This window comes from Telopea speciosissima, chromosome 3 (genome assembly GCF_018873765.1).
Source record: "Telopea speciosissima isolate NSW1024214 ecotype Mountain lineage chromosome 3, Tspe_v1, whole genome shotgun sequence".
Classification (NCBI taxonomy): domain Eukaryota; kingdom Viridiplantae; phylum Streptophyta; class Magnoliopsida; order Proteales; family Proteaceae; genus Telopea; species Telopea speciosissima.
The window spans coordinates 10,013,629-10,027,386 of NC_057918.1; the positions used below are offsets into that span (position 1 = coordinate 10,013,629).

The 13,758-nt window shown below is 39.6% G+C and overlaps 2 protein-coding genes across 2 annotated transcripts in view; one reads left to right on the top strand and one right to left on the bottom strand.

Annotated features, from left to right (window-relative positions):
- LOC122654534 (hydroxyproline O-galactosyltransferase GALT6-like) overlaps positions 1-13,758 on the top strand; it is a 19,639-nt gene continuing 5,881 nt past the window's right edge. Inside the window, exons 1-8 of the mRNA XM_043848659.1 lie at positions 1-926; positions 1,628-1,860; positions 1,955-2,245; positions 2,377-2,505; positions 2,600-2,773; positions 3,884-3,991; positions 4,098-4,323; positions 9,161-9,165. Of these exons, the coding sequence (XP_043704594.1) occupies positions 47-926; positions 1,628-1,860; positions 1,955-2,245; positions 2,377-2,505; positions 2,600-2,773; positions 3,884-3,991; positions 4,098-4,307 (2,025 nt within the window). The 5' untranslated portion in view covers positions 1-46 and the 3' untranslated portion in view covers positions 4,308-4,323; positions 9,161-9,165. The remainder of the gene's footprint in view (positions 927-1,627; positions 1,861-1,954; positions 2,246-2,376; positions 2,506-2,599; positions 2,774-3,883; positions 3,992-4,097; positions 4,324-9,160; positions 9,166-13,758) is intronic.
- LOC122654210 lies at positions 8,143-9,128 on the bottom strand. Its single transcript, XM_043848198.1, has 2 exons — positions 8,272-9,128; positions 8,143-8,189 (listed from the first exon to the last, which is right to left on the bottom strand). Exons 1-2 carry the CDS (start codon positions 9,122-9,124, stop codon positions 8,143-8,145), a joined length of 900 nt encoding a protein of 299 aa, XP_043704133.1. The 5' UTR covers positions 9,125-9,128.

The window sequence follows — 13,758 nt, forward strand, 5'->3', positions numbered from 1 at the left end:
GTGGAATTTCAGGACTCAGGATTGAGGAAGGGGAAGTGAAGTGAAGATGAAGAGAGGAAAGTTAGTTGCTTTCGTCTCTCTCAGTCGGCAGAGGTCAGTACAGTTACTGATCGGTTTGGGGATTTCGTATATGCTCTTGGTGAGTGTAGAAATTCCGGTTGTGTTTCAAGGTGGTGTCGACTCCATTTCGGCTGACGGTTCCAATGGTTTTCTCAACGATGCTTTGCATCGGCCATTCCGGCTTGATAGTGAAGAGGAGACGCAGGTCAAAGAAGCGCCGATTCGACCTTCTAAGATTCCTTTTAGGGTTTCGCAGAGTACTTTTCAGCCATCGCAGACGAGGAACCCCCAGAGACGGATGCGAGAATACAAGACCATTTCGGGCTTAATCTTCGAGGATGGTACTTTAAACACTCACAAAGATGGGTTATCGGGGCTTCAGAAGTCTGCTAGGGATGCTTGGGAAGTAGGGAAGAAGCTCTGGGAAGAGCTGGAGTCGGGGAATGTGCAGTTCGATGAGATGAAGAAGAGGGAGAATCAATCCGAGTCTTGCCCACATTCAATTTCGCTTACTGGGCCGGAATTTCAGAGCCGCGGTAGAATTATTGAACTCCCTTGCGGGCTAACTCTGGGATCACACATTACGGTGGTGGGGAGACCACTTCCGGCTCACGCTGAGTACGACCCGAAGATTTCTCTCACTAATGGAGAGGATCAGTCAGTTATGGTATCGCAGTTCATGATGGAGTTGCAGGGACTGAAGATTGTTGATGGGGAGGAACCTCCAAGGATTCTGCACTTCAATCCTAGGTTGAAGGGTGACTTTAGTGGGAGGCCGGTCATAGAACAGAATACTTGCTATAGGATGCAGTGGGGATCGGCGCATCGGTGCGACGGTTGGAAATCTAAGGCTGATGAAGAAACTGGTATGTGGATTCAATGAACTTCTCTGTTTATCTGTACTTACCTTCTGTTGAGACTTTTCAATGCTGTTTCAGATAAGTTGTTTGGATTTTAACTACTTCAACGCATCTCCTTTTTTTAAAAAAAAAAAAGGCTGTGCGTTTTAACTATCATGCCTCCACTTTATTTTGTTGTTGATTGAAAACGAAAAGCAATTTGAGTTAATTTAAACAAAATTATCGTACTAGCAATAGCTTTTCAATAAACTTATTCAGCTAAAACGAAAAGCAATTTGAGTTAATTTAAACAAAATTATCGTACTAGCAATAGCTTTTCAATAAACTTATTCAGCTACTACCCATTCTTTAGCGAATACAGGGAAGTTCTTTCATCTTTCATGTTGAAGATATGAACCTGTTATTGAAAGGGGGAAAAAGGCGACCTCTATTTGAAACTGTAGTCTCCCGAGGGCTGTACTAAAGCTCTCCTCAATAGGGGTTGAACCTGCCTGTTGTTTGTTTACAAGTCTTTTGTTCCCTTCTTCAGAACATGAATTGTGCCTTTTATGTTAAATTTTTTTATGAAAAGCTGATGAAGATCTAATTTTTCTTCTCCTCACCGCCTCCCAATAAATAGAAGAAAAAAAAACCAAAAAAACCACATGACATCCATTCTAGTACAATGGCCCATGTCCACCATGAATAATTTCTTGTACTGTGTGTAGTTGATGGACAGGTCAAGTGTGAAAAATGGATTCGTGATGACGACAATCACTCCGAGGAGTCAAAGGCAATATGGTGGTTAAACCGGTTGATTGGCCGAACGAAGAAGGTTACTGTTGATTGGCCATACCCATTTGCTGAGGACAAGCTGTTTGTACTCACGCTTATTGCAGGATTGGAAGGTTATCATGTCAGTGTTGATGGAAGACATATTACCTCTTTCCCCTATCGCACTGTACGTACCTTCATGAGGCCTCCTCGTTCATTTATCACCTCCCCAAACAAATAAAATTTGTTATTCATATAATTTGACTGGGTAATGTTCACAGGGATTTGTTCTTGAGGATGCAACTGGACTATCGCTGAATGGGGACATTGATATCCGTTCCATATTTGCTGCTTCCATGCCAACATCGCATCCAAGTTTTGATCCAAAGAGGTTACTTGAGATGTCTAGTAAATGGCAAGCCCCACCTCTTCCTGAAGGGCCTGTAGAGTTTTTCATTGGTATCCTCTCTGCTGGCAACCATTTTGCTGAGCGTATGGCTGTTAGGAAATCCTGGATGCAGTCAAAACTGATCAGGTCATCAAAAGTGGTTGCCCGGTTCTTTGTGGCACTGGTAAGGGCAGCGTTGTATGGCATATGCCACTTTGGTTTTGATAAAAAAAAAAAAAGGAAAATTGAAAATCTTTTTAGCCAAAGTTTCTATCTTGGGGTCCCTATGCTCACTGGGCTTGATTCCTTGCACAGAATGGTAGAAGAGAGATAAATGCAGAGCTAAAGAAAGAAGCGGAGTTCTTTGGTGATATTGTTATAGTTCCGTTTATGGATAGCTATGATCTTGTAGTTCTTAAGACAGTCGCTATCTGTGAATATGGGGTGAGCTTAGAAATAAACTATTGAATTTGAAACTTACATGGCATATGGGTTTTGGTAGACAGTACCCTAATCTGACAACTTTGTTGCATCACAGGTTCGCACGGTATCTGCAAATTATATCATGAAATGTGATGATGACACATTTGTAAGGATAGATGCGGTGGTGAAGCAAGCAAAGAAAATACCCAGCAATAGGAGCCTATATGTAGGGAATATAAATTACTATCATAAGCCCTTGCGTGAGGGTAAATGGGCAGTGACATATGAGGTATATTTTTATCCTATGTTTTCTGCTTGTCTTGTATAGATTTTTATTGACTTGTATAACCTTAAATTATTTCTCAATCATGCTATCTTGATATCCAATTATCTAATTTTAGACTGATGTCATGATCCATTACTCGCTCTCTGCATTTCCTCCTTGTAGTGCCTTTGCATGTAGTCTCTCGGCTTTTAGTCACCAACCCCAAATCATTCCATATTCGGTTATTAAAAGTCACTTTGCTTTGCATTTAAATCCCTTGGATTTGAAAAGGAAAATAAAATTACATTTAAAAGTATCATTACTAAATATGATATGTTAGGTATTGATTACAAAAGTTTCTCTTTTAGGTTTGAGAATTTTCATTTCCCTTCCCTTCCCTTCCCTGCAATTTCCTTTGCAACCAAACGGAGCCTTAAGTGTTGGAAAACCATATTCTTTTACTATCCTTTTTTTTTATCTTTAATAATTTTGTGGTTTGAAATACATGTATTGATTAATTTTCCTGCATTAATATCATCAACGCACGTGTGGCCAAAAGTAGGTTTCCTTTCAACTGAAACACAATGTTGAAAAGTTTCATTGACATGGATTATATGTAACTATGAAAATTCGTGTTCTTTCGGTTCAGTTATTCTCTTGGTTTCTTTTTTTTGGCGCCCGGGGGGCGGGGGGGTTTTGGGGTGGTACTAGTAATTTTTTTTTTGATATGCATACATACTTGTAAATTGTAATATAGTGTAAAGGAATTTCTTTCCTTCTAGCTATATCCAGACTATTAAGATTGTCACTTCAACTTGCTCGGATTTATCTGGTAGGATCTTTATTATGTTTCCTCTGCTGAGGCTAGAGATAGTAGTAGGCCACAAACAAATTATGGCATTTAAGCTAAAAGAGAGCGAAGGTTTTTTCTGAAGTTTTTGTTTTACCCTGGTGGTTCTGCAGCAATCACATTTCAATGAGACATGAATTTTTTTCTCATTGTCATAATATTTACTGTTGACATTCTCTATGTTATTCTGTGAAGTTCCCCAATTTCTGGCTGTGTTACTTGAGAGGAGTTTTCCAAAAATTGGCGAGGTCCTGACCCTTTTATTCATCTTTGAATTATTTCAGGAATGGCCAGAAGAAGATTATCCACCTTATGCGAATGGACCTGGCTACATTGTGTCATCTGATATTGCACATTTTGTTGTATCCGAGTTTGAGAGTCGCAAGCTAAGAGTAAGTTATAATTCTTTTTGAACATCTAAGAGTAAGTAGACAATGTTCGTTCTGTGTGTGCGTGTGTATCTGGGTTTTAATTATAGCTAGAATGGACACAATGCAGCTGTTCAAGATGGAGGATGTGAGTATGGGAATGTGGGTAGAGCAGTTCAACAGCTCAAGGCCCGTGGAGTATATTCACAGCTTTGGGTTCTGCCAATTCGGGTGTATTGATGAGTACCTCACAGCACACTACCAGTCTCCTAGGCAGATGATCTGTCTGTGGGACAAATTGCAACAACAGGGAAGACCTCAGTGCTGCAATATGAGATGATGATGATGATTCTCTCAGAAGCAATGACGATGATGATCAATGGTAATGTGGATATGGAAATGATGGGCTCGCAGAGCAAAGTTTTGAAGTTAAAAAGCATCATCTTGTGTATATTTCTCTTGGATGTTTTGGGAACTTGCTCACGTTCCCTTTCTAATTCATTCATTATTTTTTCTCTTATTTTTCCTCTTCTCTCTGTTTTCTTTACTTTTCTTTTTCTTCCCTGATGTGTTTTACCTACAAAGATGAGGGAATAGCTGTATCTGAACTCTGAAGGTAAGGTAGCAAGAGTCCCAGGAGGAATGGGATCACTGGGAGAGAGGGGGTTAGGGGAGGTGTTAAAACTTAGAAGGGTAAGCGTCTAGTGAAGCATAACACTTCTGGTCCCATATGATGGAGGGATTCTTCACTATATGCCATTTGTTTCACTGGCTGGACCACACTCACCAAAAGAAGAAAACCACTTGTTTCATGGCGGTTATTCTTAGGTTTTGGGAGTATAAAAAGTTTGATGAGAAAGGCAATGTAAACAAAGATGCATCGATCGGTGCTATTTTTCTTTTTCTTGCTCTTTTTGAGTATGGAAAGAAAACTCTTTGCTTGCTCAGAGTAGAGTAGAATAACTTTTGTTTTAAGTTGCAATCAAGTCTTTGTTAAGTGTAAAAGTTTTTGTCGTAAAGCCTAGAGTTTTACAGTGGCATAGAAGCCTAGCTTGAAACAACTTTGCTGTGGCAACCTTTTATTTTTGGTGCCATGAAAAAGAAAAAGAAAAAAGTAGGATGCAAATCTTTTTCCCAATTTTTATCTTCTTCTGTTACAGCACGGTGCTGTAACGTATCGTGCGGTGGCTTCAGAGGTCATGTGTACTTTGTGGTGCCCGTTGTGCCACATGGCCTCTGCAGCACTGCACAATGCATTATAGCACCGTGCTATAACAGGAGAGGATAACGATTAATCTTTTTCCATGAGGTAGTGCGCTAGCGCAAAACCATTGCCTTGACCCTGTTAGTAAGTGTATTGGTATTGGATCGATATCAGTAGAAATTGGGATCAGGATCATCTCCAGGGAGTCCAGTGCCCAGGGTGCTACTAGGGGGCATCCAGTAGTCGAGCTATGTCGCACATATCTCGGTGCACGCTTAGGGATGTGTGCGGCACACCCCAACGATCGATAGCATTCAGGATGTGTTGGGTTCCCTGGAGACGAGCTAAATTCCAGAAATCAATATCGATTACTAAATCCTGGATCTCAACTACCACTCGAGAGTTAATTAGGATTAGTTGACTGACTAAACTGGGACTCTCTTTGATATCAATCACTAAGGAGTACGCCCTCTCCACCAGGTTTTACCACTGCAGTGTCCAATCATACTCAAAGGTTTAAAAAAGTGAATTCGAGTTGATGGAATTGGTCAAACTCCGTATCAATTAATGTCCATTCTTACAATTTATTTTGGAATCAATCAATGAATGTTCTTTGATCTTTATTATTATTTTTTAATTCAGTATAATAGCAAAATATAAATTAAAAATCAATGAAGAACTCATCTCTTATAGGTAGATCTAAAAGATTCTGAATAAAAAAAACTCTAAAAAACCCAAAGATCTATGACAATCTTTGTTTCTTCCCGATTTTATTTTCTAGGATAAGGTTTTAATACATTATTTGATTCCGTTCCAAATAGGAGGAATCTGAATTGAGTACTATTGATTCTTGATTCAAACCAGCAGATCCAATTCCAATTTTATAAACACTATCTTAGGGACTTTGTCGATTCCAGCCAATGCCATGTGGAATCTATGGAGGTTAATCTTGTGTCCGGCTTCGGATTTAGAAACCTTTTCATTTACCGCTCCCTTTTTTAAGCTGTGGAATCACCGTATGATCATGCAAGTTTGACGACCGTTTGGCCTTTTAGGGTTAACGCCATTTAATAAATACAAATCAAGAAAGGTCCAATTTATGAGTCCAATCATAACATCAAATCACACAGATATCAATTCAACATAATTACACCACGTGACAATGGAGGCCCATTATTGAAGCCTTACTTAAACTCGTGGGAAACACTTAGAAAATTTTAAGGGAGAAATTCTTGAATGTCATCGTTAACTCACATCCCCTGTTGTTGAAGGTTTGGGACACCTTTCGCTAGTCAAATAAGAGGGATAGATCCCATAAATGTAGAGATTCTTTTTTCATCATGAGTTAAGAGAATTTCGGTCCTATTTGTTTAGCCTTAAAACAAATTTTAAACTCAAATCCTATCCCATCCACAGAGCACACGATATGAATTCTACAATGTTTTATTTTCTTTATTTTTCAAATGTTTAATTATTAAAAGCCTAATATATTTTGGAAAATTTTCTATTACGCTCTGTGTAGTTGTATGAATGCATGTAAAATGGAAGGGAAGGAAAGGAAATTGAAAATGGTTTTAAAATGTAAAAGGAATTTTATTTAGTCATTATCTAACATGATTGTATAATCTTCTTAAATTTCTTATTATATTTAGTAATTATACTTTTCAGTTGTAATTTTTATTTACTTTTCAAATCTAAGAGATTTTAATGCAAAGTAATGTAAAATTGAATAACTAAATTGAGAATGATCTGGAGTTAATGCCACATTAAAATCTCTTATTATATTTAGGAATTATACTGTTCAGTACGTTCTAATTTTTATTTACTTTTCAAATCTACGAGATTTTAATACAAAGTAAAGTAAAATTTAATAACCAATTTGAGAATGATTTGGAGTTAGTACCACGTTAAATGTTAGGTAATGATCACAAGTTTATTTTTTGGGCTTCAAATTTTTTATTTTCTTTCACTTTATTTCTATTTGGAAGGTAGAATAAAAATAAATATTACATTTGCAAAATCTAATTCCCGAATGTCGTAAAAGTTTAGATGATTACACAAGCATATGATTAAAAAACTTTCCTTTTCTTTCAAAATTAATTTTGCTTCCCTTTCCTTTTACTTGCAACCATTGTTCATTTCTTATTTTATCCTTCGTCTGACCATACATCTATTTCAGCATCTTCATCTCAATTACATTGAGTTTGTATATATGATATTTCTTAACTGCCCAATATTTCGTACCATACATCGATCATTAGTCAATCGTATGACGCTAATCAACCATTGGAGAAATAATTTTAATCTTCATATCCAATTGAATAGGATTAGCGATGCCCAAAGATACTTTATATTAGAATAGTGAGGGGCGTAGAGCCACGCTGGTCAAGTTTTAATCACATTAGCAAAACTCGCATGTACTCATGTAACCTAAGGGAAACACCCTTACAAAAAGAAAAAGTAAAATTACAAATATAGATGTTACAATGAGAGAGCTATTGTTTTGATGTTGAGGAGTTGGACCTTTTTAGTACCTTAATAAGTATTCCGATATGATCTTATACCCATAAAGAGCGGATCTCGGCACAATGATAAGATTGCTCTATTATGATCTAGTGATTGCGAGTTCATGTAGGGTACATTCGCTGCTTGAGAAACTTATTTGGGGGGATTCTTTTCTTAGTGGAGGTAAGGAATAATACCCAAAGGATATATAATACCCAAAGGAGAAGGAATCCAATTCCTTGAAAAGTTGGGTCTATAATATCTTTCTTATCTTTAAATCCCTGGAACAGCCAAAAGGACTGGGAGAGCTTATAGCAATGTTCATCATATGTTTGTTGCAAATCCCAATCTCTACTCCACATCAAGCTATATAAACACATAAATCCATGTAAGTACAACATTTGTTAAGAAAATTAAACATAGGAACAGTATCCAGATCTGAAATTTTTTGCAACTCTAAATGCTTTCACAAGAAAACCCAGCTAGCAAATAAAGAGAAGATCACCCAAGTCCCTGCAACAGATACCAATTACCACTAACCCATGATTTAATTAGAAACAGCATAAGTAGTAGAGCAATTAAGATTAAAACTTACCCATTAACCGCGGTATTAGTCTCAAATCGTCACTCAAGGATGCAGCGAAGTAGCAATCTGTGGTGGTATTAATCCCACTAATGCAGCTACAGATGAATGAATTATATGCCCCAGTATAGCCACACACACCATTACTCTTCTCGCAATTGTTACAATCACTTGGGTACTCATTTTTAACATTAAATCGGTACTTAAGGGCTACCCCATACTTCCATCTCTCAGGATTGGATTCCTGGCCATTGAAGCTATAAATAGCTGTGTATGAAGTGCATTGCAGCTTTTGCAGGTCCATTTCAAATGCAGGGCCAAGATCCGTAGGAGTGTAAACACAACAAGTGAAAATGGGTAGATTGAGGGAGCTAATATCAGGGCAGGAACAGAGGATACTACACACAGATGCGCCTTGGTTATCACAAAGAGCCACAGTAGTGGCGTTGGAGCTGTAGAGAGGGGATGAAGTGGTGGAGCAGTCGAGGAGAGCAACAATGTTGTCGTCGTGGAAGGTGAAGGGGGCGTTCCAGTCATGGCCAAAGCCTTTACTGGGTTGAGTAGAGGAGCAGGTGGACATGGTTGGGTCAGTGACGTATAAAATTTGATTTTGGTAGTCGATGGTGTCGATGGAGTAGCAGCCGGTGTGGGTGGTTAAGGTGAGTTGGTGTTGGTTTGGGTCGCATGTTATGTAGTTTTGGAAACGTGGGTCGCCGCAGCCAGGGCTGCTGCCAAATGGGTATCTAAGGATTTGGTCTCCACATGATTTCTTGCAGGTTTGGGATGAAACTAAGGAGGGAAGGAAGAGGAGAGAGATGAAGTAGACAAGGAATCTAATGGAAGAAGAAGGGTGTTTCAGCTTCATATTACTAGTAATTGCAAGTATACTAGGAGTTGAGGGTTGCTGTTGTCTATTAAGGAGGTCCTTTGTTGAGGGAGGGAGAGTGGGACCCTGATCCGAGAGAGAGGTCAAGTGCTCTCATGTTGGGATTGGTTAATGACTTTCGGTGATGGCCACTTTAAGCTTTCTGTGCTTTTACTTGGAAGCTTTGGCTTAGGGGTTTGCAAGTACGATCTGGTTCTGGTTGGGAAAAGCCAGAAACAAACCTGGCCCAGGTTTTAGAGAGGTCGACATACTTTTTGAAAAGATTCGAATTCCCCCATCTGTGGGAGGGCACTAAAAAACCCAAATTCAGGAGGTTCAGTTGAAAAAAACAGAGTTGAGGTAACTTGCTTGGATCAACTGGGACAAACTTGGGTGAGTTTTCATGACTCTTGATCGGGTTTTTTACTTTTTCGTGATTCAAATGGTGACTTGGCAAAGTTAAAACCTGGTTTTCAAATTATGATCTAGGGAACTTTTCTAGGGTTCAGCTTATTCCGAATGGTTCTGAACCATGATGGTGGTAAACCCAAAGGGGAATCATGGTGAGCAGATAGGTCATGGTCCATATTGATTCGACACTAATTGTGTTTGTTAAGGAACGAGGGAAAAGGTTAGATAGTAGCTTAGGAAGAAAAGTTTTCTATGGGGGAGTACGCGTAGAGCTCCTTTGTAGCGTGACACAGTGTGTAGCACATCATCCGATGGCCCGCAATGCTTGGGTACACAGCCCAACACACTGATGGGGTGTTGGGCTACGTGCCCAAGCATTGCAGCCCGTTGGATGTGTGCCACACAGTGTGTTGTGCTATAGAGGACCCAAGTCCTATGGAGCACCACCCACACTCGGACACAAAAGGAAAAGAAATGATCGCCCTGCCCCCATTAATGCCAACGCACGTGCTTTCATTGCCCCCTGTGCATGTAGGGGCCTCGTTTCCCAACAGAGAATGCTGACCCTAAATTCAGATTCCATTCCCCACCAACAAGAAGATTCACAACTTTGCAAATTCAAGACCGTCTAATACTCATTAGAATTCCACCCCCTATTTTTGGGAATATTATCACCTCAATTTGCCTGCCCGTCAATTTTCTCAATTCCCTCTAATAGAGGGAGGTGGACCCCACTCGAATCGTTATCCTCTCCTGTCCACTGCCCGAACAGGACCGTGTTGTCTCCTCACATGGGGGCACGAAATGATGACCTAACCCCCTGCCCGGGTAAGGTTAAGTCGTCATTTCACACCCCCATGTGAGGGGACAGCATGGTCCTATCCGGGCAACGGACAGGAGAGGAAAAAAATTTGACCCCACTCAGGTAGTGTATTCGAGTAGGGGATAGGGTGGTCATTTCCGCCCCCTATTAGATGGAGGGGTAGGTAAATTGAGGGGCAGGTAAATTAAGGGGATAAAGGTTCCTCTTTTGGGTTGCGGACTAGAAATCATGTGATTTGTCAAGGTCCACTATAAATACTATAGTTGGGACTTGGGAGAGAGAAGGGGAGTGAAGAGGTGGGGGTGCAAAGGGGAAGAGAGAGAAGAAGTTTGGAGAGGGGAACCAAGAATTCGAATGCTAATAATTGTTTGAAATGTTGGGCCAATAGAGAGAGAAGGCTGCATGCATTATCACCCTCTCCAAACCCTATACTAGCGAGTGCCTCGTGCATTGGGTACATCAACATGGATGAAATTTTTTATTTGAGGAGCAGCGTGGTAATTTTGTGCACTACTATGTATGGATGAAGGATCCATGCAACCAGACACCATTCTTTTTCCAGCATAGGGGAAAGGTTCTTTGGACCATTAGTGTAGGGTACACTAGCATTTCTGTCTCTCTTTCTCTTCCTCTTGTGAAATGTCTTTGCTGCCCTCCAATGTACCATACCATTTTACCGCACCTCATAGGTAGACTTCTCTATGCCACTTGCTTAGAGAACCCTCCCCCATATATATTATATGCATGTCCACCAAATTTCTGCATAAACAATGGAAGAAACGTCTCCAGTCTGGTACTCTGGTCCGGTCACATATGCATCAATGGGCTTTCGGCCCAGAAAGAATGGAAGAAACGTCTCTAGTCTGGTCCGGCCACATATGCATCAATGGGTTTTCGGCCCACAAAGAATGGAAGAAATGTCTACACTCTGGTCCGGCCACATATGCATCAATGGGCTTTCGGCCCACAAAGAATGGATGAAACGACTCCAATCTGGTCGGGGCACAATTGCATCAATGGGCTTACGGCCCACAACAACGTATTTCAAATTTACAGGATGCGGTGCCTATGACCTAGCAAATAAATAGGTCCCATAACATGATTTAGTCTTCTTAACTATACTTAAGGGTGTCAATTGGGACGGTTTCCGGTATTTGGGATGGTACGGTACCGGTACCAGTACCAAAAGTGCCAATCCCAGTACCGTCCCATTTAGATAACGGGACCAAACTTAGATCCCAGTCCCGATTACTAGTGGGATGGGACGGTACCGGTTCTTAAACGGTTCTAGGCACTGTAGAAAAAGGGAGAAGAAGTTTAATTGTTTCTAACAATGTGGGTATATTAGTGTTGTGGAATTTTTTCACTATCATGAAATTCTACTGCTTTTTATAAAGCAACTTAAAATATGAAATCATAGTTTTACTTCTTCAAACCCCTTAAGATCACATGTAATAAGCTTCTCACTTTTTTAAATCTAAAGAAGTCCTACAAAATGGAAAAATCCCGTTGTGTTTCCTCTTTGATATTCCGAAACAAAACTCTATTTATCACATGTCACATGGTAGTATGGTATGAAGTACGAAGTGCAAAAAGAAAGAACCTGGTAGATGTAGTTGGTCGAGGGACGAGGGAGGAGGGAGGAGGGAGGAGGGAGTAGAACTGTAGTAGGTTCTGTGAGGAGAGACTTCAAGCTACGATTGTTGACCTATTGTTCCTTTTCGTATTCAAAAGGCAATTAGTGAAATCCTAATGAGTCGTAATTCTTATACCCTTTCTTTTTAAAAAAAAAAAAAAGATCTTATATACTCTTTCTTTGTAAATGGTACTAGTAGTTTTGGTACCATCCGGTACCTAATTGGTATTTCGGTATTGGTACCGTTGGGAATCCCGTCCCAGAACCGTCCCGTCCCATTTATCATTTGGTACCAAAATCAGATACCAGTACCATCCCATTTACTAATGGGACGGTCCGGTACTGGGTTTTAGCGGGACGGTATGGGGACGATTCCCAGTTCTGGTCCCAAATTGACACCCTTAACTATACTCTGCTCTTTGAAGCTCGCAATCTAATTAATTTGGATTCTTAGAGAGAGAGAGAAAAAAAGAAAAAAAAAACTAGTTTATTTAGATTATTGGAATAAATATTATAGCAACCCTAGTTCGAAATCTCAAAATCTCAAAAAGAGATTTGACAATTTTGGACTTGATCGAAACTCACTTCGAAACAAAGATTTAGAACCTTGGTAGAAAAGCAATAGGTCTAGGGAGATGATTATCAGCTTAGAGTTGAATGATATGTTTACCCATGTTGCAAAAGATTTTAGTAAAATAGTTTCCCTAAAATTATTAGATAATTTCAATTTCTCATAAATAAAGTTTTTTTTATTATTAATAATAATTACTCATAACTAAAGGAAAAAAAATCAGTATCACACTCCATAATTTCAATTTATAACCACATGAAATATTTTCATTCCTCTTCAATCTCATATAGGAGAAAATTATTCGTCTCCAATGAGTAGATCTCTCAATGAGTTCTCAACGAGGCATCTAACGGTTGTGATATCAGGTCACTTACATCACAAAACACATGTCTAATAATGACAACGCTAGCAACTACCATTAAGGTAGGACAATTCAGATTCTCCTCCCCTGTGGGCCTGTGGGCCTGTGGGCCTGTGGGTAACCATTCCAACACCCATTTCATATATATGTTTTTTTGGGGTAAACACCCATTTCATTCACACCATCCATTGGCGTGTGGGGCAAGATGGATAGAGGTCTACTGACCATGTTCGCACACCACAAATACATATATAGAGAGAGATAATCCAGCGTGGTCATGACTCAAAAAGTTGCTGTTGTGGGGTCCAGAACTGAATTTTAAAATTATGTCTGGAATCTGGAGTGACCACTCATGTCCACACCAATGACCAAAACCACCACGGAACTCTTTGGTCTAGTCATCCCTACCCTACCTCTTCGTTTTATAACTTTGTTTCATTTTCTTCTTCTTCGGCTGCCATGCCGACAAGTCAAGACGTGTGTCTGCATTCCACAAATTTGATAACCTTATAATCACTCTGACCAGCAAGAAGATATTTTTGTACCAATCGAGATCCGGTTTCTTGGCGATCAAGTCTGTAGTAATGTATTATCACTAAACGACGATAACCTCAACGTGTATCTATTTGTTTTTTTTATTCTTCCAAATTGGTGAAATTTTCTCTCATCCGTCCAGAATTAATTTACAATTGGAAAATAATGGTACCAACCAATCAATGGATTAATGGACTTTTTTTTATATATGGTGGTAGTTGTTGATTTTAAAAGAAAGAAAAAAGGGGATAGATAGCGAGGAAAGAACTCTACCAGAAGGTGCTCTGCCTCTGGCCTG